The 27,712-nt window shown below is 41.4% G+C and overlaps 1 protein-coding gene across 1 annotated transcript in view; it reads left to right on the top strand.

The window, feature by feature from the left end:
• Positions 1–618: 618 nt before the first annotated feature.
• Positions 619–27,712, top strand: part of prkcea (protein kinase C, epsilon a) — a 38,527-nt gene continuing 11,433 nt past the window's right edge. Inside the window, exons 1-4 of the mRNA XM_083933460.1 lie at positions 619–1,742; positions 20,615–20,678; positions 26,411–26,576; positions 26,692–26,726. Of these exons, the coding sequence (XP_083789586.1) occupies positions 1,398–1,742; positions 20,615–20,678; positions 26,411–26,576; positions 26,692–26,726 (610 nt within the window). The 5' untranslated portion in view covers positions 619–1,397. The remainder of the gene's footprint in view (positions 1,743–20,614; positions 20,679–26,410; positions 26,577–26,691; positions 26,727–27,712) is intronic.

Genomic DNA, 27,712 nt, shown 5'->3' with positions numbered 1-27,712 from the left:
CTATCAACACTGCAGGGATCAACAGACAATTTCACACATGTAAACATAAACATTCTGAATGTGTCCCGGTGGGTTTCCTGTTGCAACTGACAGGAAGTTAACAAGGACCCAGGTTGTTACCTAGCAACGGAATTCCATTGAAAAGGTCTATAGGACATTGTAGCCTACAGGTGCTCATCAACACCGTCACACTTCTGGAGTTTTCTGTGAAAACAACTTGTCATAATGTCTTTATAACATTATTGTGTGTGTGTGTGTGTGTGTGCGCGCGTGCGTGTGTGTGTGTGTGTGTCTGTGACCATGCATAAGGCATACTGACTGGCTCTATTGGCTGTCTGGCCATGAGACACACACACACACACACACACGCACACACAAACACACGTACACACACACACGCGCGCGCCTGCGGGTGAATTCCATCCCCCTCTTCGGCTCCCAAAAAAGAAAAAAGAAACACCTCTTGCATCTGCACGCGCACAGTCTCTCTCTCTTTTCTCTCATCCGGCGCGGGTGACGCGTTTTGCGCATTTCCTGCAGCTCGCGCTCAGATTCAGGAGAGCGAGAGAGTAGAGAGAGAGAGAAGGGGGGGTGGACGGGAAACAGGGGGCGCGCGCGAGGACCGAAAGGAGGAAAAAAAACGCACGGGAGCGGAGCACCGTGATGTATTTGGGGTGCTCGCGAGCCCGAAAAACACTGCATTGAGGGGGCTAAAAAGGCACTGCTTCCCGAGAGTACGCGCAAATATCGCGGTACCGTGAGGTCGAAAGCAAAGGAGATAATCCCAGAGAAGAGCGAGAGCGAAGGGGCTGGAAACGGAGCTCCAATCCCGGATGGCTAGGCGCGGCTGCTCGCGCTCTCTCCCACCCTGACCCGGGAGAGACACACGCACAAGGACCGTGGGGAGGCTCCGGGGCTTCACGTGAATCCAACAGGAGCTCGTTAACCCGCATTCCCCCGCGCTGCTGTGTGATATCTCGGCCTGTTTTACGCCGAAACGGGAATCTTGTGTCTTGCGCCCGGGAACGACCATAAACAAACAAGGCAAGCGAGCGACCTCTGAAGGGTGTGAGTCTGCGTTGTTACTGCGTTTTTTCAGCCCGTTAGAGATCAGCTGTACTGTAAGGGTGCGTGCGTGTGTGTGTGTGTGTGTGTGTGAGAGAGAGAGAGAGTGTGTGTGTTTTGATATGGCTGTAGCAGGCAGAGTCCAAGGAGCCAGCAGCATTATGGGATGTAGCAGGACTGTGCAGTGACCCCCGCTCATTGGAAGGAAACACTCTGCGTACAGGAGCAGGAACAGGCAGACTAGCCTAAACACACACACACACTCATCCTTTTACACACACACACACACACACACACATACATACACACACACACCCCAGCAGACTGCAGCCATGCCTGTGTTCAGTGGCCTGTTGAAGGTGCGAGTGTGTGAGGCAGTGGACCTGAAGCCCACACCATGGGCTCTGCGTCACGCTGTGGGGAAGAGCGGCTCCTTCCTGCTGGACCCTTACCTGGCCCTGAATCTGGACCAGAACCGGCTTGGCCAGACCGCCACCAGGACCAAGACCAACAGCCCCGCCTGGCACCAGGAGTTCTGCACGGAGGTCCGTGAGGGAAGGAGTCTGGAGCTGTCTGTCTTCCACGATGCACCCATCGGATATGATGACTTTGTGGCCAACTGCACCATCCAGCTGGAGGACCTGCTGCAGAACGGAACCAGGCACTATGAGGACTGGGTATGTGTTTGATGTGTTTCAGTATGCTTCCCGCAGAGCACTGGGGCAGAAGTCCTCCAGGTCCCCAAATTCACAGGTTTGCATGTAGGTAAATGTGCACATCGAGATTTAATTTGATAACAGAGCCCCAGGCCCTTGAAACAAACAGGGCCCCCGAGTTTCAGAAACATACGGTGTCTGCAACAACACCGCTGTTACATGGTTTGCATTGCATATTTGATGTGGTGCTTGTGGTCACTGAAAGGCAAATGCACTGTGTACAGTCAGACCAGTGTTCCTTCGCCACAGTGTTCCTACATTTAGTTGAGCCTAAGCTCTTTTTTAAACCTATTCATCCAGTAAACAGACTTATTTGTCCATTTGCTGCTTCACAAAATTCATTTAATTTACACACATTTCTTCCTGAGAGCTTCCCGACACAACTGCTGCTGCATGGCCAGTAGGTAAATGAGCAGCTTAGGGGGGAGCTCAGTGCCTTGCTCAGGGGTACCTACTGCTGTCTTTCCTCTCAATTTACAAACGGCTACTTCACCGTGTGTGACTCACTGGGATGAATAAGATATACTTGTGAATTTTATAAGGAAATATGAAGGATAACAAACCCATAAAAGGGTCTCCGGTGCTGATAAATCATTACCTTTGGGCACCTCTGTTGTTTTGGCGTTCAAAACATTTTTCTCAGTTCTCCAGTCACCCTACCTTAATCCACGGTGTTCTCTTCAAACGTCAGACCTTTGGTGGATGTCTCTTCACTGATGAATCTAGGAGTAACTTAAGTGTGAGAAGTCCCTACTGCCGTGATCTCCATCTTCTTTTACGTCTGTATGTGCGTCTCTGTGCTGAGACGTTGGCTGGCTGTTCAGTCAGGTCTAGTTTGATATTGGACAAGGTCATGTAGTTAGAGCTAGGTCGATGTAGCCAAGATCTTCTATCCCGCTATAGGTAATTTCATATAACGATATATAAACCACAAGCATGTATTTTTGGTAATCCAATTATCGCTGCAACTAATGATTGTTTTCACCGTTGACTAATCTGCCAATTATTTTCTAATTAATCGTTCGGTCTATAAAATGTTAGAAAATAGCTTTAAAAAAATGTCTTTTCCACTTTCTCAAAGTCCAAAGTTATGTCATTAAATAGTGGCTTAATCCAAACCCCAAAGATATTCAGTGTTATATGATATAAAATAGAGAAAAGCAGAACATATCCAGATTAAAGAGGCTGGAAACACAATTGTTTTAATGAAAAATTACATCAAAGTTGTTTTGTTGATCGACTAGTTGATTAGTTGACTGATCCTCGCCGCTCCAAATTCAGTAAATTAATAGTCTATATTAAATGGAAAGGCCTATTTTTGTGTAGTCCTGTGTAAATTACATACGTGACAAATTATATTAACAACTTTAATGCAAAATGAACAGAACGTGTAAGGATCTCAACGTAAACCGACCAAATAATGTAAATAATGTTGTAACAAAGTTTGGCAGCGTTTTTGTTCGACATCAAGATAGAAGTGATATAGAAAAATATATGCTAGACATTTTTACATCATTTTGATGATAAATTTCATCCCATCACCAGGAAAACGTGAGCTCAATATGTCATGATATCTGCTCACGTACGTCATATATGCTAAAATATGGGTTATGTAATCCAGGTTATGTGAATTGCATTGAACTACTTGGTCATGTAAAGTTTGATTCCAAAAACGAAACAAATGATTTTAATTCAGATCATATTTTCTGAGTTAATATGCTTGTTATTGTTAATTTAAACAATGTTATTGTGTATCACATGATCTCAAGTGGATTTTATCTCTATATCGATTCCATAGAAAGACGATAAATCATCATATTGATTTATCACCCGGCCCTACATGTAGTCCATTTCTTTTACTTCTGCAGATGTATTGGCAGAGCTGGTGCTGCCGTGCTTTTATTCTGAAGCAATAATCCCTCCTTTTTCTGTGAAATGGGAGCTGTTTGGACTCGTACTAGATTGAATCTGCGCATCTCCAGATTGCAGTCGTCCTTCCTCAATGCCTCACATCCCTCTTGTCTTCTGGACCGGAAGAAATCATGACGTGCCCTTGTCTTTCCCCCTGTAGAGTTACGAGACCCCACAACTGGTTTTATGTCTTCAACAAGTTTCTGCTTACACATACTGTTACTTGGCAGTGGGGGAGACCGAAGTTCCTTTTATTTGTTACGGACGGTTTCTCGTCAGTTATCTAATTTGCGTCGGGACTGTGTTGCTGGCCTGTCTGCCACATACAGATCTGTATGTGAGGGGATAAAGAGCTGTTTGTTTCGGGTCTGCAAGTTTTGTCTCCAGTTTTAACATGTGATCTTGTTCCACGGCCGCGCTTTGTTTGATCTCGTCTCGCTTTACTTTAGACGAAAGGAGGGACGAGCGTTCTCGGAGCTGAGGACATCCAATCTCAATATGTGTCATTTTGCTTTTAGCTCATTACCTACTAAATACATTAGGCCTGGCTGATTATTTTCTGGATTAATAGTTTGGTCTATACAATGTCAAAAAAGTCCAGTGTGATGTCTTTAAATGTCTAAACCCAAATATAATGAGTTCAAAGCAGGAGATCTTCATATTTGAGAGGCTGAAACAGCATTTTCTTCCATTTTTGCATGAAAAATGACTTTAACTATTAAACAATATTAAAAAAACAAGTGACAATTATTTCTCTGTTGATCGACTTGATAGATTATACGACTAATCGTTCCAAAAGAACATTGTTTCTACCGTTCAGGCCGCCATCGTTTCAATTTATTCAAGGTTTAAGGTTCTATTGCACTTATTACAGTAGAATTATTACTAATTATATTTGTCAAAATAGCATCTCCATAGCATATTAATACTGTTTATAAATCACTTTTAATGCAGAGGTTTTAATACAGACTGCTCTCAGTTGGATTAACATATGACCATGGCCTAACGTAAAAAACAGACAAAAAAATGCTCATTGTGGTGAATTACTAAATTGTCACATTAAGCTTTGTTTATATGATGTAAAAGTATAAATGATTTGTTGTTACTAGACAGTATGATTCGCTAGGAGTGGTTCAATTGGTGTATAGTTATGTAATCCCACCCTGTATCAGTATACATTGGCATATAAATAGACACACGCGCACCTCGTCCCTCACCCATCCAGAGTAAGGTCAGAGCATATGGATCACTCTGTTCATTGACCACATCCCATTGATCTGCCTGCCGGCTCATCAATACATCTGCCTCACGGCGACACAGTCCCTCCCACTTCCCCTCCGTCCTCCTCCCTTCATCACTCCATTACTCACCACATGTGCCTCCCATGTCTCCCTCATCCTCCTCTCTCACAGTGACCCCCCCCCCCCCTCCACACCTCCATCCTGCCTTTATGTACCCATCATCTTCCCTCCTTCCTGCCTCGCGGGTGCACCTTACACTCCTCTTTCATCTGCTGCCTCCTCATGCTCCTACTTTCATTTATTCTCCGCTGACGGATGTAAAATTCAAACTTAACAAGGAAACGGCAGGAAGTATAATATAGTAGTTAATAGGCTGCCTTAGTCAGATCAATAAAGTCATTTCAAAATAAGATTTGTGGATAAAACGCAGCCATTGCTGGCGTCAAACGTTTGTTCCGCAGGTGCTGCATTAAATTGCATGAATATGAACATGTGATATTGAGAAATTCATCTCTTGTCTCCTCAGTCATTGACGTCATTTTCCAAAGAGTATACAACTGAAACATTAAATATAAGCTGTTTCCAAGGGGATGGGTGGTAAAGGCTAAAACTTGATTGATTGATAAGAGGTCGAAAGCAACAGACTCAATGTCCTTTTTTATAACATGCAAACGACCGTACACAGCCACCCTATTAAACTGTCAATAATTTATTGGATGTAGTAGTAATGGTTAGTCCTTAAAATGTCACAAAATAGTGGAAAATTCACAATTCACAATTTTCCAATGTCCAAGGTGACGTCTTCAATTTGCTTGTTTTGTCCAAAAGCTAAATATATTGAATTTACAACAAAATAAAACAAAAACAGCAAATTCTCATATTTGATAAGCTGGAAAAGGAGAAAATATGGTAATTTTATTTTCTTAAAAGATTTATCATTAATCAAGAATGCGTCAAATGCTGAATTATCAGCTTGTTTCAGCAGCACAGTTAAACACATATAAAAATGTGTTGTGTAAGCACATGCTGGTGGCATGACTGTAGTGATCATGTGCCTGTTGGTTTCAGAGTTTATTTATTCAGGAAAGCCCCTTGAGACAAATGATCTCATTTTCAAGGGGGTCCTTTCAAATAATGATACACATAATATAAAGTCAAACACAGAAATACAGTGAAACACATTACTGGACACACACACACACACCTGCACACAGACACAGACAGGACTCTCCTAACCCCAGCTAACACCCAGACAGCCAAGTCTCAGCTTCGTAATCAATTCAGTGATATCCATGCTTACAAATAACAAACCAAAAAAGTTATAGAAATACAGGTTTATAAGATAAATATATTAAATGTTTTGGTTTGTCCAGCACTTTGGTCCAGATTGAAATATCTCAACAACTGCAATTTATCACTTTGTGAAATATCTCAACAATTATTGGATGGATTGTTTTGAGGCTTGTTACGCACTTTCATGTCCAACTTGGGAACAATTTAACCATTTTGGTGACTTTTCATGTAGCACCAGCCGGGCATCACTAGACTAACTCGTGAAAGTGTATTAAACTAGAACCACTCAGTTCATTTTGGATTTCCGAGGAGCGTTTTCAATGGTGCAGAGCAAAATGCCAGTGTACGCAATTGGGTGGACGTATAACCAATCACGGCAATGGTACGACGAGTGACACATGCAAGTTGAGGCACTTGGTCCATTTTGAAGCAGGAGAACAACGGTGGCCATGTCACAAACGTTCTCATTTAAAAACAGTTAAGGCAAGAAATAGGCAATACTGTAACATAATCTTGATAAGTACCGCCTAATTTGACCTTTTGATCTGTGTTTCATAATTTTAACTTTGTTAACTGCGCTGGACTGAAAAGGCCAGTTAATGTAAGTCACTCCTCTGTCAGTCATCATCTTAAACCCTCAGGATCTGATAATCTGTTTAAATGTGAGAGGGGCCAGACGTACCTGCGGGAGGAAATGCAACATGAGCTCGGCAGATTCATTTTTCCAGGCTAGTGCACCATCCTCAGGTCATAATCTGCCATAATTTATAACCACCTACCTGTAAAACTTATGCCATTTCCATCCTCCTCAGCTGCTCTGTGTTTAGTGCTAAGTAACAAAATATTAGCAGGCTAACATGTCCAACTAAGATGGTGAAAATGGTAAAAACTACAGTTAATCTTTGGTAGCATGTTAGCATTTAGCCTTACAGAACCACTATAGCAGTGGTATCTGTGTCAGTATCAGTGATATGAATGAATAAAATTCAATCTGATGCCATAAATTTGTATTAAAGAGAACTCTTCCTGCCATTAAGATAAACACTGAGGCTTGTGTTCCTCAGCTCCGTCTTTCTCACTTCCTCTACCCTTCTGCTGCTTCACTCATCTCATCTCATCTCATCACCCCTCTTGTCTCAGAAATGTTATTCCCCTCCTCTCTGCTTCCTGTTCTCTTTTGTCATCCACCACCTCTCCTTGATACATCTCCTGTGGACCTGAGCACCGTGGGCCAGGTTGCTGCTCCGTGTGCCGGTGAAATATTAACCAGGCTTTGATGCTTATTAATTGTCCCACTCAGTAATTGAGATGCTCCGCGGAGCCCATCCCCATGGCGACAATGACAGCCCGTCCCCTTGGTGACAGCCTCTCACCCACCAGACAGAGAGAGAGAGAGAGAGAGAGAGAGATGGGTTGGTGAGAGTTGGTAAGAACAGTGTAAAACAAAGTAGAGCAGAGTATTGGTGGTTCTTTGAGAAGTCAGAATAGTTTAAATACAAGGCATTCAAAGGTAGAGACACTGAAAAGGTTTCTTGGCTGCATGTCCGTTCTCTAAAGGAAATTCCACTTTACTCACCAGCATATTTGTGGAGAGATTGTGTTTGCAGGCTCTCAGCTAGACACAATATTACAACAATGTTGACTGGGCTCAGACAGCTTTAAACAAGTTATTTACACCACTTATTTGGAGGTCAAAAGTCTCAAGGTCGAAGTCAAGGCCATAATGTTACTAGTTACCCCAAATGTCCAATATAATCATCCATCTATCGTAGTGTAGAGCTTCATCTAAGTTGAGTATCGACTAAACATACCTATCATTGGTGGAAATTAGTGATATTTGCCTTTATATATATGCAAGCTAGCCTATTAATTCAAATCCTGCTGCCACATACTGTAGTTTATGCACATGTTGTCTCCACATGTTACCTTTAACGTAGAGCAAATTAATTTTACTCGTAGGGAAATGTGTTATATAAATGTAATTTCCTTGCATGGCCTTTATAAAGTGGTGAACCACACACCACTATAAACAAAACCATGTCTGTGCATTCCTGTGGAAGTGTAACTATGGCATGGCAGCGGCAGATCAATGCAAAGAATGATTCAAATATTGTTGATCTTACTTTTCATTTCTAAATAAGCTATTTAGATAAAATGGTTATAGTTGGCTGCGGTCACAGATTTCAATGAAGCTGCACGTAGAATTGTGTCCACAATGCAGCCTATGTAAGATGTGATATTATGATCCAAGCTATGAAAACAAGGATGTAGTATATTGCAATCTTTGTTTAAGCATACTAGCATGAACAAGTCACAATTATCCATGCTAAAATTGTTTTGGTATATAAATTTGCTAATTACTGAACTAACTTTTTATAACATTAAAACATAGTTATACTATCTTACTATAAAACCAGTATCCCCAATATACGACTATATTTGCATTTTATAGATTTAAAGTACTTAAATCCAAACCGATAATTAGGCAGACATATTTTTGAAGTGCAGTTCTGAGGCAAAAACGTGTTTTCTCTACAAAATTATATAACATTTGGTTCATTTTTGGTTAGGAAATACTTTTTTTTTTTTACCACTGATTTGTGCTAGCTAGCAAGCTAATATCAGTTTATTAGCTTGATAGCTGTAGTATCTGATTTGTATTAGCTAACAAGTTAATAGTAATTTGTTAGTGTGTTAGCTGTAGTATCGGATTTATATTAGCTAACAGTTTGTTACCGTGTTAGCTGTAGTATATGAGTTTGTATGGGGTCATCCCTGTGTCCCCCGGGTTCTATGTTCCCCGCTTGAGGTGAGTGTTAGGGGCCGGGTGAGGGTTAGGCTTGGGGGGTAGTGTTAGGGTCTACATAAGCCTTATTTGCTGGGTAATTATTACACTGATTGTGGAAAAAATAACAAATTGGGGAACCTAGGATACTTTATGTGAACAGCGGGGAACATCCCGGGTCCTATGTTCCCTGGGTCCTATGTTGCTCGCTTTGTTTGTGACTGGGGAACAGACTTTTTTTAAAAAAAAGGGTCTGATGTTCCCCGCTTTTCGCAGAAAGGGTCCTATTAGGGTCTGTTATTTTTTCCACAATCAGTGCCAAATTCCCTGGAAAATAGGCCTATGTAGACCCTAAAACTACCCACTCACCCTGACCCTCATCCTAACCTGTAGCCCGAACAAAATGCTGAATAAATTGCAAAAGCAGAGGCTTATGTGACCGGGGAACATAGGGATGACCCCGATATATTATGTCTGATTTTGTGAAGGCTAACAAGATATAAATCAGTTTGTCAGCTTGTTAGCTATGGTATTTAGTCATTAGCTCGTCTTGTCATGATCATAAAACTGATATGCCCATTAGCTACTTAGTATGCTTCCTGTTATTATAATATATAAAACATATTGTTAAATTGATGCAGTTATCCTCTGCATGTATAACTTATTTTACATTTTAAATGGGCTGGTTTCATCCATTTTATTTCTAGCCTTCAACACAGTTCTAGTTAAAACGGTAAAAAGGTATTTAATTAAGGTTTTCCCTGATGACATGCCCCAGAGAACGACAGACAGATTGAGAGAGAAAGCAGAGGTGAACTGGAGGTGAAAGGGAAATTAAAATACATAGACAGGAAAGAGGAAAAGACTGGAGAAGAGGAAAATAGTGTTGAAGGAGAGAGAGAGAGAGCAGGAGATGAGGTGTAGAAATAAGCTGTGTGTATATGTAAATACATCAAGCTGGAGGCTGCTAGGAACGACTAAGACGTGATGAACACACCGTGTAACGTTCCCTCACAGGGACACGCACCACGTCAGATGTCAGCCACTGTTTGACACTTGACATCAACACACACACACACACACACACACACACACACACACACACACACACACACACACACTTTATGTGGCCAACATTTAAGAGCTTTTAACTCTATTTCTTGCAATAGGCTAGTCACGGCAGATAAAATCCCAAATTAACTTTTTCTATTGTTACATATTTTAAGTGGCATGTAAGCAGAAGTGTAAAGCTTCTATGTAATAAGCTGAATCTGATATGTTGATGTTAATGTTAATTGAATTTTATGAATGTCAGTGACGAGAATGGCGTTGCAGCATTTTTACAGCTTTTGACATGACGGCATCACCAAGCTTTTAGACCTTTAAGTATTTTCTGCCACGGAAAAAAAGTTTAGAATATTTTTTTTTTACCATCTTATTATATTACCATGGTACTTTTGTCTAAGGGGCAGCACTTTGTTGACATCCTCGGTGGGGATGTGAATTCATTGATATCAATGTCAGTATCGATTCTTTATAGATTCCCATTTCTGTCTAGACAGAAACGGCCTATACACGTGTTTTTTTATTTATAGCATCAATGCAACTGTTTCATCCAAACACAGTGTAGATGAAATAAGATAACAGCTTTCTTTTTTCTTTAGGTTTTAAGGTTTTTCAAAGAAAATCTGCTTAACCGGCCTGCGTGGTGCTTATGTGGACCGTTTCTTCCTCCCTGCCATGACTCCAGCAGCAGTATTTGCATGAGTTTGACGTCATTGTTTTGTAACGCAAAACTGTCAGAAAAGCATGCCAGCTTTGATAAAAAGTATTGATAAGGGCATAATAATTCTGGTTCTCATTCTAACTTGTTAAAAGTTGTCAAGTGGATCCTGTTCCTGATCCCCTTCCCTGATCCTCAGCCAAGACATGACTCCAATCATTTAGGTCACAGCCATATTGTCATTAGCTCTTCCCCTCACCACGGCAAATTGCATGACATAATAGGCTCCACCCCTCAGTGACCTGCTGATTAAGTAGGACAGACTGGATTTAAGATGCGCTGATGCCACCGTGACAATACATACACTCACACAAAAAGATAAGCACGGTGCTCTGCCCACTGATGCCAAAGCAGGTCAACCTTTGGTGTGTGTGTTTGTGTGTTCTGAAGGGTGTTTAATACATGTTGTCACAGTGAAAAGGAAGAAAGCGGAGGATATTTGAGAGCTCTGGGACAGCAGGTGAAATGCACACTGTTCACCCCCTCACCCTCACCCCAGGAGTCGGTCTTTGACCCTGTTACACTTTGTTTTAAAAAGTGTTTCGGTGATCTGAACACAAGCGGACAGGCGAGAAACATCACTGTTCCCACCTGTGTCTGTCATGCGTCTGCAGCTGACAACTTGTGTTGAGATTTCATTAATGCCTACGTCACTTCCACTAGTAGCCCAAAGCGCCCTGCACACATTGTTACGTTATCACATCCACACTCTCGCCAGTCACGTTAACAGTTGTGTCAGTACTGTTCAAGATATCGAAATGAAAAAAATATATTGCTCCTTTATGCTGGATTATGTTTTGGACTATTTCTTGGGGTAGATGCTAAATCGTACCCGCCGAATGAATCAATAAACAACTCTGGCATACTATGCAAGCCTCAACACTTTAGTTAACTGTTAACTAACGTTAGCTTTAAAGGGTTAAAGACAGGGTAAGGGTTACATCACGCTACTTGTAATGTTATATCTCATGAGTTCCAATAACAGTTGTAGTGGTAATGTCTGCGCAGTATGTCAGTGTTGTCGTTCAGTGGGTACGACCTAGCGTCTACCATTTATTAGACAGGATCCGTAACGTAAACTCAGTTGGTTGCCTGGCAACTGCTCCAACACATAACCTCAGTAAAATAGCAAATTGTCATTTTTATTTTTTTGTTTGCAAACGTGATATGTTAAATAGGGAACTTTAGAGGTGCTGGTAGGTGATAAATAGATAGTTAGTTAGTTAATTAGTTAGTTAGTGTTATGTGGCAGGCTTAATACTTAAATATAGTTTAGTTATATAGCCATAGTTTTGTTCCGACTGTTTGACACTTGGCATCTACAAACTAAAAGGCTCATATTTCCAACAAGGGGGGAGGCCAGTCACCATCCCTTTTTCAGATGGTTAAAACTATTTAATGTTAAGTTTAATGATCAACCTTTGGTACGCCAGCATTTGGGCCTTTTAACTATATTTCTTGCCTTGTAGTCCCTGCAGATATTAAGCCAAAATAATAAACTTTAATTTAATTAATACATTTGCAATCACAGCATGGTTAGAAAATTCACAATTTTCCATAAATCGTCAAGCCCCAGGCCAGGGTTCTACAGCTTGGGTCTTCATGAGGTGTGTTTTCATTTAGGCAGATCCAACACCGTTGACTGCCTCATCTACAGAGGCTGTCGACAGGCCGTCTGCCAGTCCATCTGGATATCACACACTCGTCTTGGATGTGTGTGAGCTCTAAGATGACAGAACAGACAGGATGATTTGATCGGGAATGTCCATTCTCCTCATTCAAATTCTCCTCATGTGTAGTTGTTGCTACTGGACTGTTGGACCTGTCACTCGTGGCAGGGGGGCGGGCTTTGTCGAAAATCCCCCAATGCCCCCTCCTTCCCCACCACCACCACCACCACCACACAACTCAGCTCCTCTTACATTATTAGCCGTCTGTGATGTTACATTAAAGATGCATGACTCTCATGCTGTCTCACTCAGCATGGGCCTCCTGAGTGTGTTTGTGTGTGTGTGTGTGTGTGTGCAGGCGGACACGCTTGGGTGATAGAAAGAAGGGCAAACACACACACAAACACACACACACACACACACACACACACACACACACACACGTTGTGTGAATGCGGTCGAGCTCTCTCAAAGCCAAAATTTGTTATTTGACAGATGGATGTGGGAGGCTGTCACTGAGACTAAACGCTCCTGAGAGAGACAGAGAGAGCTGTCTGGTTGGACAGAGATAGATGGACGGAGAGTGGGAGGGGGTTAGCTCCACAGTATTGATATAATGCAAGCTTTGAGTGGCCTGTCTGCTTGGTTGAGTGCTTCTCTGTGCTGCTGCATATGGTGTGTGTGTTTTCATTCTGTCTGTTTGTGTGTGTGTGTGTGTGTGTGTGTGTGTGTGTGTGTGTGTGTGTGTGTGTGTGTGTGTGTGTGTGTGTGTGTGTGTGTGTGTGTGTGTGTGTGTGTGTGTGTGTGTGTGTGTGTGTGTGTGTGTGTGTGTGTGTGTGTGTGTGTGTGTGTGTGTGTGTGTGTGTGTGTGTGTGTGTGTGTGTGTGTGTGTGTGTGTGTGTGTGTGTGTGTGTGTGTGTGTGTGTGTGTGTGTGTGTGTGTGTGTGTGTGCGGTGACGGGGCGAACACAAGAGAGTTAAGCTTGTATGTGTGTTTAACGCTAACCTCCCTCTGAAGTCCATTTTAAAATCCCCAGACACACCCCCTCAACTTCCTGTGTGTGTGTGTGTGTGTGTGTGTGTGTGTGTGTGTGTGTGTGTGTAGTTATCCGTCTCCCTGGCTGTATCAGTGTCCTAATTGGACTAACAAGATTAATGAGGCGAACTAGATTCTCTGGCTCTCTCTCCTCCCATGTTTTGTAGTCGGGGCGGGGAAACTCGGTGCATGTGTGTGTCTGTACACAGCAGGTTAAATCCAAGTCACGTTACAGTTTGTTTCACAGGGGTGGTGATGTGGTTGAATCTTCTATCATTGTATATGTCATTCTGTTAGTGCTGAAACAACAAGTCAATTCATCCATTACTCTGTTGATAGAATTATAAATCAGTTAATAGTTATCGGGTAAACATGGTCTCAGTTTTATGTCATTGTAAATCGAATATCTTTTGGTCTTTGGGAAATTATGACGAGTCTTTTCACCATGTTCTAATGTTTAGTCATTTAATTGAGTTATCATTAGTTGCAGCTCTAATGTATTTCATGATTTTGTGAAATTTTCCGGAAATGACATCAAGAAACAATTTATTTGTAAAATTAAATAGATTAAGATGTCACTTTTAGGCTCATCAGGTGAATTATACACTTGTTTTGTGTGGGGCACTTGTGGAGTTGAAGACACAAAATTGACATATTATTCCTTTATTTTAGTATAACGAGCCTGTTAACCAACAGTTGGTCTGGCTCAATGGATATACAGTACAGTGCTGGTACAGTGTCCCTCCCCTTGCTCCCCTTCTGATATCTGTGTGTTAACTTTCTCAAAAGTCCTTGGCCAAAGGATACAACAAAAACAACCTTTGAGCTAGAAACCTACATTTAGCTCGTGTGTATTCAGTCTGAGTTTGCAGCTACAGGACTAATACTTGGCACACAACGGGCCATTCACAGTTGGGATTTATTCGCCACGTCTTTGAACTCTTGCATCGGTATGTGCCAGTGACATTGAGTTGACCAATGTATTGATCCATTCCACTCGTCTTTTAATATTTTAGGGCTCCACCAAAACAAGTCCCCTCTGGAGAATCTTTTTTTTCAAAGTCACCTTCACCGCCTCGGGAGCACCGCCCAAGACAACTGTGATCAGTTTAATGAAATGCAAACATGTCAGCGCACCCTTCCCTCCCATCCCAGAATGAATGTGTGGCAAAGTGAGACTCATCAACAGTTGACTATTTACTCATTGAGCAGTTACGGAGCTACGTTAGCTTTAATTTGGAGTGGTGTGCCGCCTTTAAATCCAACATTCACTCTCTTTTTTTGTTCTCCACCAACTACTGAGGGAAAAAACTGTCTGTTTAGCGGCTAAATGCTCCATTAAGTTCATGAGTTTTGCCTGTCAGGTGCTGGCCGGTCGGGTACAGTCGGTTTATCAGAGCTTTTTCACAAAAACAACGAGGTAGAAGTCACTACAACACACCTTGTAGCTGGGGTGAACTGCAGAGTCTGGTGATAAATCTCTGTGGGTTCATCTCTACAAGCTACCTTTTGACATATTGCATAGTCATTTGATCCACTGTCTGTATAGAAATATTGATTAGTGCAGCTTTGAGGACCGGTTAGAAATGTATTGTCTCATTGCCTGACCCTGACCAGAAATTATCCAACTTTTCAAATTCTGTATGATTAAACTAATTGAATCACTGTGGTTAGACCCAGTTCAATTTTTTATATTAAAATGCCAGTGGGGTTCGTGTTTGTTTTATCCTTAATTATCCGCTGAAAGATTGGGTTTATGTAATGACATGGTTTATGACTGTTCAAATAGAGACAGGTGAGCTTAGAATCACAAGTTGACACGACTCGAGCTTTCTCACGGCAGACATGTTGACTTGTCAGAGCAGGAAAAGCAAAGGTGTGACCAATAAGATAAACGATGGATGCCATGAAGGCCGAATGTAGCCCCCAAAGGATCATCCCTTTTGTTCCCAGGGTCCGCACTGTAAGAGATTAGTCAGAGCAATTTTCTCCGCAAGAGAACGAAGGAACATGGATATTTAAAATGCAGTTTAATTGGGAAAAATCGATTCAGCCACTGAGGAGATATCAATGTCTTAAGCCAAGGAAGCTGACCGCAAATCTGTTAAAATGTGTTAATATAATTTAAAATATCATTATAAAATAAAGTGTGTACCAGTGCGAAAGCTGATTTAAACCACAACAACATACATTCATTCTGAACAATTCTGTTATAAGAGACAGTATTTTACAAGGTCCCACCAAAAAAAGCAGCACTGCAACCATAGAAACGTCTGTTGCTAGGTTACATGGTTACACTGTAGTAGAGCGGTAACCGCAGAAATATCTGCAAAGCTAACATCAGATATTTGAAAAACAAGTATTTCTTTCTTATATTCGTTCTAAATACACGTTAACATTGTCAGGTAATTTAACAGCCAGTTATTCAATTTATGTTACTGCACCACATTTAATAAATGTTTTACTATAATCCATCAGATGAGCTGAGAACGGATCAATGCTACGCTGGCTATTGGAAGCTTTTAGGCGGATCTAATCTCATTTTGCTCAAATATATCAATCATTCAATTGCAGCTTAAATAAGGCTGTATTCTCAGTTGCACCTGAGTTACTGTGGGCGCTGGAAAGTAACTAAGTACATTACCTCAAGGTCTTTACTTAAGTACAAATTCAAAGTCCCGTTTTATGCAACTTTATACTTCTACTCTAATACATTCCCCTTCTTGTCCAGTGAGATGCATCTCCAGATGTGTTGATGTTTCACTTTCGTCATGCAGGATGAAGTGTTCCTTTATGTGTTGGGAAATTTCTTTTACTTCTTAAGCTAAATAAACTGTTTAAAAAGCCTCTTGGATCAGCTGGAAAATGGGTCGTTCACAGAGCAGAAAACGGCTGTTTTTCCTGACTTCTTCTTGATCCGTGGTTCTCACAGGGCAGTAACGCTACAAACATGATGATCTTATAGGATATGGTGCACTGCTGTAGATTAAACTGCCCAGCAGTATATAAAAGAGTTCAAATGAGCACAACCATAAACATCTACAGCAGTAAAATATAGTACACATTCATCTACTGCTGATAATACTTTTACTCTTGTAAGGTTTTGAATCCAAGTCTTATACTTGTAGTGGAGAGTTTTCACAGTGTTATACGAGTACTTTTACTGAAGGATCTGAATATTTGGTACTGTGTCATGGGTTTTAGCAGATTGTTTTACTATTAAATTCATGTGTAAATCGGTAGAAAAGATTTTTCCATCCTGCCAAAAATGCCAAAAATAAAATTCAGAAGAAACATTCTGTTTATTTTAGATCATAAGTGTAAGTGTTTTTGGCAGGATATTGGACCCTGGCATGGTCTAATTCATCTCCAGTAAACCATATCTGTGTGGTAGTAATTCTTATCGATTTGGATGGAAAGGAATACGAGCTTGAAGCTTCTCATGTGAGAGCGGTGCAGTTTTTTTGGCTGCTATGCCACCTCAGGATCCCCAGCACTGAATCAATGACGGCGCTGTCCATTTGCTCCACTCTGTTCCAAATCACTCTGAGTCCATCTTTCAGCTGAAATCCCCACTGAGATGCGCTGTTATGCAAGAGGTTACATTTGGGGATTAGCACATCATTTTCAAGGGTAGACATCAAGAATCCAATGGCGTTTATAGGTCATAAATCCCATGCAGTTGTTATGCGTTACACATGCAACAAAAGGATTACCATACGCTCATGTGTGCTACATTCTCTGTTTCTTTTATCGTATTTAGCTTCAGATAGATTCCTTGACATAAGGGCTCCAACGAGTGATTCATTATTTCTCTGATTGTTTAGTTTATGAAGTCTCAAAAAAACAAATAAAATATATATATATATAATATATTAATTAATTAATTCATTCATCTTCAACCGCTTATCCCGGGGTCGGGGTCGCAGGGTTAGCACTGTTGCCTCACAGCTAGAAGGTTCCAGGTTCGCATCCCGGCCTGGGCCTTTCTGTGTGGAGTTTGCATGTTCTCCCCGTGTCTGCGTGGGTTTTCTCCGGGTTCTCCGGTTTCCTCCCACAGTCCAAAGACGTGCAGGTATTAGGTTCATTGAAGACTCTTAAAAATTGCCCGTAGGTGTGAATGGTTGTCTGTCTCTGTTCGTCTCTATGTGCCCTGCGATGGACTGGCATCCTGTCCAGGATGTACCCCGCCTCACGCCCGATGTCAGTTGGGATCGGATCCAGTATATAATATATATAATATATATATATATCAAAACTTCCCATATTAAACCTGTGGTAGAGATTTAATTTTTGGTGATGTTGGGCAAAAAAACCCAACATAATAATCCTTCATCATATTGTAATTCAAGTGTTCTGAGAGAAAACTAGACCCCTGCACCTCGTCTTGGCTCTGTTTTCGGGCTTCAGAGAGTCTAGCCTGCGACGGGAGACTTTGGCCAATCACATATATCAGAAAGAGACGGTGCATTTCTATTGCTCTGGACTGATACGGAAGAGAGCTGCAAGAAGACGTCCCACTATACTTTAAATTCTTGCGTTCTGTTTTTGCTTTTTACCGACTGATGCTTGAAGTCTTCAAAATCTAATTTTTGTTCAATCAGAAAACCAGAACTCCGCAAATCCATTGGCATTGTTTCACTGTTTTTGATTGAAAAACACCTGAAACAATTATTACATCCACCAAGGCGGTTGTGTTTTCGGCTCGTTTTGTTGTTTTTTTTCTGCCAGCGGAATAACGGAAAAACTACTGGCCTGATTTTCATTAAACCTGGCGGAAGGGCAAAGCGTGGGTCAAGGAAGCACCCATTACATTTTTGACTGGCACATACACGAATTATCTTTAGTTAACTTTGCAACATCAGTCAATTGTGCTGCATTCATGTGGTGTCGGAATAATCGGAAAAATTAGATCCAGACTGGAACAATTCACACTGCATTCACCCGAAGATGTTGAATTTTTTATTCAATTGTGTATTCATGTTATCCGTCTGGTAACGGCCGTAGTTTTAGTGCTTATGGCTGAGTCAGAGAAGTGCCAATATGAGTCCTGAGCACTGCTAAAGTTCTCAACGCTGTCCATTCGTGTCCACGTGATTGCGTGCTTTTGCTACGTGAGATGTATGCAGTGTGTCTGATTTCTATGCAATCTTTGTGTCTCATGTTCAGCAATGCATGGACGTGTATGTGTGTCTGTGTGTGTGTGTGTGTGTGTGTGTGTGTTGCTGCCTGTGTGTGTGTCTGACTGTTGCATAAGAGGATCTGCTGCTGTCCCAGAGCTTAACTAAGGATTTAAACCTCTCTTTCTCACTCTCTCTTCCTGTGTCGCCTGTCTCTCTAGCGCTCTCTGTTGCACTCTCTCTAATCTCTGTACTTGTATATTGAAAGGGGGGCGGTGTCATTATTTGTTGAATAAGTCGTGTGCGTATGCAGATTGTATGTTTGCTTATCTAGTAATGTTTGAGCAGCGAAATCTCTTTTTGTTCTGCGTGCATATGAAGCTCCCAGAATAATTAGCCTCCTTTTTGATGACACCTGCTCAAACACACAGAACTCATCATGACTTGTAATTGAAGATTAATTAAATTGAAGCTAATACATATATTTGAAAAACTTAATGATTAATACAAGCGTAGAAATAATGCAGCGATCTAATTAGCTTTTGTAATTTATGCGGTACATATAGAGGATTCATTTAAAATTATTAATTAAAACACAGGTATTCCACCTTCAGTCGTTCTCCAACAACTTTTCTGTGTTTGGGCAACTCTTAACGTCTCTGTGAGTATAAAACAAGAAATCAGTTCTTACCATTTTACAGTTTGTTGACACGGAGAGGACTGGGCTCTTTGGTGATCTAAAAATAAGACTCCGCTACTTTGTCCAAAATGCACTGCTGCAAACGTGTTGGCTGCAAACTCTTCACAGCACAAGAACATTTAGTCAAGAAAGCTGATTTGACTCTATTGAGAACATATTATTTGAAATGTTTTAAACAGCCTTAACCTTTTTTTTTAAATTGCTGCTGTGGTTAATAGTAACATAATGCATACACACTGTGATAATATCCATAAGGTTAATGTTATACCTTATTAATCTCTACATGAAAATGATCCTCTCTTGCATATGTTATCTACCCCTGAGCAGGAAGGAGAAATGAGACTGTTAGATGATTGCAACATACACTAGATAGGTGGATAAATACAGAGTTGTTGTGGCTTCATGAGTTATTTTGACTGAAAGTTGTAAAATGTAGGTAATACTAGTTGAGCTGTGAGTTTTTTTCCTCTTTGGTGTCTCTGTGTTCATAATCCAACGGACCGCTCCACACATTTATCAGTGGTTGAAATGGGCCAGCACTAAAGATATAGATTTTATGTTAAAGGGGTATTTGTTTTCAGGGGTGATTTATGAAGTACTGTATCTGTAGTCAGTGTGTTACCTTTAGTAGATGGCGGTCAGCTCACCCCCAGTTTGAGGATGCAGACAGAAGGACCAGCAGAGAGTTAAGACATGTACTGCTGTGAACAGGGGCAGCTGCTAAATGTATTTAAGCCACTCACAAATGTCACACCTAAAAGAGTTTGAAAGTACACTATATTTTGAATATTTTTACAGCTTTACGTTGCTGTTACACTGCCCCTTTTTGCTGGTCTACTGCTGCCTCGGTCGGCTAGTTTGCTGTTAATTCTGTTATGTCCTAACCCTTTAAAACATCAAAGACCGGAGGAGTCTGGTGGTTTTGAATAGAGCGATATAACAGCTTCAGTTCCCCGTCAGAAAGGGCTGTCGGATATTGACTCACAATGTACATTTTCTTTAGATGGCAAAAATATGTTTATCCACTACCCCAGTCCGCAGCAGTACATTTCTTAATTTCTGTGTTGGTGACTCCTGCCTGCTTCTCCAAAGATAATAATACAGCTCGGATGGACTATGGATAATGGCCTCGCACAACCCCACTTCCAAACGTCTGGACTATGCCTTTAATACCAGATGGAGCTGCAGTTGTGTTTGTTTGCGCTGGAGGAAAGCCCCCCTGCTGCATTCACTGTTCAGCTGTGTTATTTATCACTTACTTCCTTTCTGTTTCTCTCCGTCTTTGTCTGTTACAGATTGACTTGGAGCCCGAGGGGAAGGTGTACGTGGTCATTGATCTGTCCGGATCCTCCACTGAAGGTAAAACCAACCATGGTGAACTTGTGAGAAAACAAACAACCTGTTTATACAAACAGCACACTGAGAAGCTTTAGCATGCATGTTTCTAACAAAAGTATGTTCAATTATAAGTCCTCTTTGGTCTCTGCTTTGCTTTTTTCCAACTCCTGAGGGAATTATCTGCCTCTTGAGCAGCTAGGTGCGCCACTATATAGTGAAGTTTGCGCCAAATCTCAAGTTTTATTGATTAATGCAGATTTGACCATTTTCATTGGCATGATAAAAACAAACAGCTTAGCTTCAACTTGAAATTTGTTCTTCATTATACCTGTCATACCTGTGTCGTGAGTAGTGGAGGCATCAGGTTATCCATGACAAATAGAAGCGTTATGATGTTGGCAAAGGCTATCAACAAGAACTGAATAATAAGATATCTATGTCATTTACTAATTATAGCCAGGATTATTCTGTATTCCCACATTATCCCTTATCTGGTAGAAATGTGTTACTGTATAGATGCATTTTACACAGGCCCTAATATTCAACTACTAATCAGAATAATAGCCCAATCAGAACACAAATGCCTCATATAACCACCTAAACCAAAGGAGCCTGGATCGATCTAGAAGAATTTTCAATCAGCTTGAGTGAGAAGGGTGGTTACGCAGCGTTCAGTAGAAAGATATTACAATAGATTTCTCTCAGGTTGGAATAAATATATTAGCTGACGCTGCTACCGGGCAGGACAGAGACACAGAGGTAACAGAACAAAACTGGTCTGTGGCTGATACAGCGTTTTCCTTGGCAACCTTAAAAGATTTAAGGATTGCCTCTGTGGTCGACAGGTTCGAAACAATGAGTTGTTCTAACACAAATTTGATAAGATGAATGTAGCGGAAATCTAAGTTAAAAACTAGATGCTCTACAGCGAGCAGAATTACTTTGCGCTCGTCAAAAAAGTTACATTTCGACGAAATGCTTTGGAGGATGTAAACGCACATCTTATCGAATCTCTTTATTTAGCTTTCATGTAATAGTAGTTCAGATAGTTAAATAAATATTGTCAATGTCACCGCAGCTTAAATGTCTTAAGTGTCTCGAATGACAATGTGAATATTGTATCCTATTAATAATACAGTCGCTTATTGTAATACACCTATAGAGAATCATCATCTGAATCTGCAGCTTTACGGAGCTTTACGGTGAGTTTGGTGACACTTTCTGAAAAGACCACATCTATAGTCATGATTATACTCATAAACACATATAACGTCTTCAAATAGATCATAATTGAAGATGTGACTGATGACTACCTACACTCACCTCTACGCACCTCAACATCAGCTGTAGTAAGGACTCATAGTGTTGTATTAGTCTAAGCAGTATCATTGCATGTGTTAACTAAAGTGCATAGTACATACTAATGCATTAATGATAATTCATCCTTTATTATAACATTTAATTGTTGGTGGAAAGTGTAATCATTTTCATGCATTTAAAAGAATCTATGCTGCGTCAGATAGTGATTAAGATGTAAGATATAAGTCACATCTGTGTTTTATGTTCATAAAGTGCACCAGAAAGCATAACGTGTTTAGCATTATACGTGTGGTCCTCATAGAACGCGTTTCTGCGATTTTCAGCTCATAACGTATCAATGTTTTGGTTCAACTCACCGCTCTCAGAGCATAGTTTTTTGGCCGAAGCAGGCAGCCGTGAGTGAAAAAAGCTCTAAAAAAAACCTGTACACACCTGCTCAGCACCACACAGCAGACTGACACAGTTAGAGACTATAGCTGGTGAAGACGGCGGAGCATTTAGCAGCGAAAGAGACAGATATTTCTTTCAAGAGTTGCTAAAAGAGTATATTGGAATATTGGACACGCACCTCCAAATGAACGATAATGTCCTATATCAATGCTCTATATCAGCTGGTTGTAAATAATTCACTGTTTGCGAACCATGTCAGTTTAAAAGGTAGTGATATGTCAGTGGAGAAGTGGACAAAACATCAGTATTATAGCGTGCTTAACACAACATACTGTACACAGATCCTCTGCCAGTTTACTGCATAGCTTAGAACCAAGAGGCCTTCGAGTTTGATGGAAAGATTACTTCCTGTTTTCCTAGAAAGTTACTTAGTAGATTCATAGAACTTTCTCCTCCTCCTTTTTGCTCTTCTTATCCATTTCCTTTCTCCTCTATTTGTTTTCTATTTATTAAGCGCGGAAACATCCAGAATATCTCTCTCAGTTAGCCTTTTCGGCAACCATATGCTCACTGCCTGACATGCTGCCTCGTACGAGTGGTTTCACCTGCACCCGTGTGACTTTAGACCTGGTTATAAATAGACGACGTTCTCTGCCTTCCAGAAGAAGTGTGTGTGTGTGTGTGTGTGTGTGTGTGTGTGTGTGTGTGTGTGTGTGTGTGTGTGTGTGTGTGTGTGTGTGTGTGTGTGTGTGTGTGTGTGTGTGTGTGTGTGTGTGTGTGTGTGTGTGTGTGTGTGTGTGTGTGTGTGTGTGTGTGTGTGTGTGTGTGTGTGTGTGTGTGTGTGTGTGTGTGTGTGTGTCTGTGAGATGCAGCAGTATAGTTTCTCTGTGTAAGGACGGATAACAAGAGCAGCAGATAGTGAAGAGAGAGGGAATAGATTCTTAAAATAGCAGGTGAGATTGAGCCACGGATTACACACACACACACACATACACACACACACACACACACACACACTGTTGTCAGTCTCTCGCCCTCCTCATCGATGATTGGGCACTCTGGGGGTGACCTCACGACCCACTCCCCGCCCACTCCTGGACTTCCTCCCTGAGTTCAGCTGGCATGAGGAGTGCTCGTCATGTTAATGTATGCTGATAAAAACAAATGGTGTGTGTGTGTGTGTGTGTGTGTGTGTGTGTGTGTTGATGGAGAGATGGAGGGTGAGAACGAGAGGAAGAGGTGGTATTTTTAGCAGATTTCTTTTTTTTTCTCCCCTGGTGCAATCTGTTCTGTGTTCAGCGTCAGAAGCTGGAAGGAGTCGTTCCCCTCCTCTCTTCTCCTTTCCTCTCCTCATACATCTGTTGGTCTCAGGAAGCGAATTAAAAACAATAATCTGACCTAATCTGACCATCTGCAGTCTCTCCCTCTCTGTTTTCTTCATCCTCCTCTGTTCCCTTTAAATATTTTATTCGCATTCCTCAAAGCTTAAGAGATAACCTTCACGATTGAGGACTTAAAGCGACCAGAGTAATGTTTGTTTATTTTAAAAGAAAAGGTTCTTATTTATCAATGCAATATCTTTATCTATCCAAATGAATTACCTTTAAGAAAATGCATGTTTTGGAAGTTAATGATGTAGATTCAGTTCAGAATTTCAATTCCTACAAATTGACATATAATAATAATAAAATTAACAGTAATATTTTAATAAATCATCATAATAATTTATAATAAAAACGTTTATAAAGTTCTTTACAGATATGAAAACAGAATGAATACAGTGCATTTACAGAATACAAAGCATTCATTCATTCATTCATCTTCAACCGCTTGTCCCTGTCGGGGTCGCGGGGGTGCTGGAGCCGATCCCAGCTGACATCGGGCGTGAGGCGGGGTCCACCCTGGACAAGACGCCAGTCTATCACAGGGCACATAGAGACGAACAGAGACAGACAACCATTCACACCTACGGGCAATTTTAGAGTCATCAATAAATTAAAAATTAACAGTAAATAATAAAACATAATATTTTAAACTAGTTTAAAGCAACTTCATAAAAATATCTCCAGTTTCAAAAGAGTTTAAAAATTGTACCAGAATTAAAATTAACAGTAAATGATAAAACATAATAATTTAAACTAGTTTAAAGCGACTTCATAAAAATATCTCGAGTCTTAAAAGAGTTTAAAAATTGTACCAGAATGATTCGACAAAAGAGCATCAGTGATGAGTTCCCAAGCAGAAAGAATTATGAGGAGTTCATCTCACCCTCCTCCTCTTCCTCGACACGATGAAGACCACCTCTGCTTCATATTTATAAATAAAATAAAAATCTGTTTTTATCTTCTTTAATTCTGCCGTTTTCACAGAAGACTGCCTGATAGACGCATATCATTTCTTACACAACTTTAATCTGAACCTTCTTTGGGTACAGCTTGTATTGTTTGTTTGATTTCAGCAAATGAAGCTTAGTTTTCTAGTTTTATTTCTCTATTCTTGTGCACAAATCTATCAGTTATAATTTTGAGAAGCAGATGGATTACTGCCACGGTTGCATTGTCATTCATTTCTATGTCATATTTGTTGATATCACCATCTGTAGTTCAGCTTTTCTCAGCTGTTTTTTCTCTCCTCTTCCCTGTCGTCGCTGTCTGCCGGTCTTCTACATGTCTGTGTCACATTTGAATCTTCTGTCCATCCGTATGTGTGTGTGTCTGTGTGTGTGTCTCTGTGTGTGTGTGTGTGTGTCTGTGTGTGTGTGTGTGTGTGTGTTATTGGGCGACCATCTCCCAGTTGGTCATTCAGCTGAACGTTCGTCTCCACGGCGATCACTCTTAACTGTTGTTATGCCTCATCACCCCTCCTTGTCAGCATGCCTGTGTGTATGTGTGTCCAGGACAGATGGATGATGTATTATGTAAAACAAAGTGATCCCAGTAATGGCCTGTTAAGCTGCCCCCCCCCCCCAAACGCCACCCTCACACACACAGAAACACACACTTCCACTCACACACACACACACACACACACACACACACACACACACACACAGAATCCCTAGACAGCCTGTCTGTAATCGAACTCAGCAGTAACCACATCTATAACGCGCCCAGGAGAGAGATGGAGGGAGTGTGAAAAAAAGGCAAACTAGGACGGGAGCGCAGAGAGAAGAGAGAGTGTGTGGGAGTGAGAGTGGAGGTGGTTCTCTTGTCTTAAGGTTACCCTCGGAAAGCATTTATCTTTCCGGGGAGCTGCAGAGAGGAAGGGAACGGCTGGTTGGATGGTGCTTGCAGAGGAGGAGTTTTTTAATATGCTGTCCTTCGTTTTAGTGCCCACACATGAATGTATAAATAGCAAGCACACGTACGTTTGCATGCATAGGCCTCTGGTAGGTGTGGGGTGATTGTGAGGAAGAGGGAGGGAAGAGGGGGGAAGGAAGATGAGAGGCCGTTGAATGATTAAACATCTCGAGCAACATGATGTAAACGATCCTATTTGTACAAAGTGTCTCAGGAAGTAAAATCAATAGACGTTAGGAAAACTTCAGTGTGATGTCAATCTGAAATGTACTCACGAACACACAAAAATTTCTCTTTGTGTTTTACTTTTGACCTCCGTCCACGAGGTAATGTTTTCGGCTTTGTCTGTTTGTTTGTTTGTCTGTTTGTTTTCAGAGTTTTGGAAAAACTACCGACCCAGTTTTTGTGAAACTTGGTGGAAGGGTGTAGCTTGGGTCAAGAAACAACCGTTAAACTTTGGAGCAGATCAAATTCAAGGGCCAGATCCACAATTTGTTTTTTTAACATAGCAGGATAGGGCATCTGTGTTGCATTTATGTGGTGGCGGAATAATCAGAAAAATATAGCATGTTCTCTGGTACTTCAATGATAATATGTATATGAAATAACCAAATGGGAAACTCCTTTGTTAATTTATATTTTTTGTCAACAAATGAAAAATATTGTCTATTATCTCATTTTACTATGAAATTTAGTGTAAAATGTGTCTGTGTGTGTGTGTGTGTGTGTGTGTTCCCTCTACAGCCACGGGGACCAATGAGAATGAGGAGCGGGTGTTTCGAGAGAGGATCGGTCCTCGCCGACGACAGGGCGCCGTCCGAAGACGCGTTCATCAAGTCAACGGACACAAGTTCATGGCCACCTACCTGAGACAACCAACCTACTGCTCACACTGCCGAGATTTTATCTGGTAGGCAACTCAAACCCATATCAGTCTGACCTGCTGTTATGTTTCATTAAACCAACCTGGTTGAAACGCTGACTCCTCTCTGTGTGCGTGTGTGTGTGTGTGTGTGATCTGACAGGGGTGTGCTGGGGAAGCAGGGGTACCAGTGTCAGGGTGAGTACTTTTCTCTCTGGCAGATTCCAATTTCTCAAGTAACACTAGGCGTCATTTATTATTTAAGCATGAGAACACAGAGGGATTACATGTTGCCGAATGACAGCTGTGATTTGGTCTAAAGCCACCTTCCCCCAGAGCCACAGATGACCTTTACATTACACCGTCAACATCTACGATTAAAATATTGTTGTGCAATTGTTTAAGGGCGGACTCACACTGTCCTCCCGGGCCGAGACCCGGACTTTAGGGTACTTGTCCCCCCTCCCTCTCCCCCCCGCGCCCCAGCCCCGTTTGTACTCACACTACCAGGGCCTCGGCCAATACTTCTTGCTGTCCATACGCCTTCAAGCCGTAACACGTCACACGCATTGATCGCGTGTGTGTGGCTTTGTTTACAAATCTTTCCATAGACCTCGGAGTTTTTGTGCGTCTTGTCGACTGTTTTTGAATATTTTCATCCGACCAAATCTGCAGTAAACACAACGTGAACCTTTCACCACCATTGTTGTTGTTGTTAAATATCCGCGCATGGTCCGTCCTTCTATTTACATGTCCGAACAGGCGGACATAACGCTACTGCCGTAGGGCTCGTGCTCGTGCGCGTACACGTGCGCACGCTCGTGCTCGTACATGTGCAAACGGCTCCGCTAAAGCCCACCTATTTCAAGCGGGCCGTGGAGGGCCAGCTGGCCCCAGTTGAGCGCGGAGCGGGTGCGCTCACACTACTTAAAGGTACTAGACTTTAGCTGAAAAACCGGTTTTGGCCGCGGCCAAAAGGATAATGTGATCACGCTCTAAGTTGCACATTTTCTGAGAATGTTTTTATTCAGTGGATGCAAATGTCCTAAAAATTCAGCTGGAAGTCAACGTGTTACTTAACTAATAAACAAGAAATTCAAGTTGTATATTACTAATCATATTGTAGCTATCCTTGCCGGAGATTGTAGAAATAATTTAAAAACATATTGCATTAAAAGTAACAC

This window comes from Echiichthys vipera (assembly GCF_963691815.1).
Source record: "Echiichthys vipera genome assembly, chromosome: 18".
Taxonomy (NCBI): Eukaryota; Metazoa; Chordata; class Actinopteri; order Perciformes; family Trachinidae; genus Echiichthys; species Echiichthys vipera.
The sequence above is the reverse complement of the archived record's forward strand: the minus strand, read 5'-3'. Positions and strand labels throughout refer to the sequence as shown.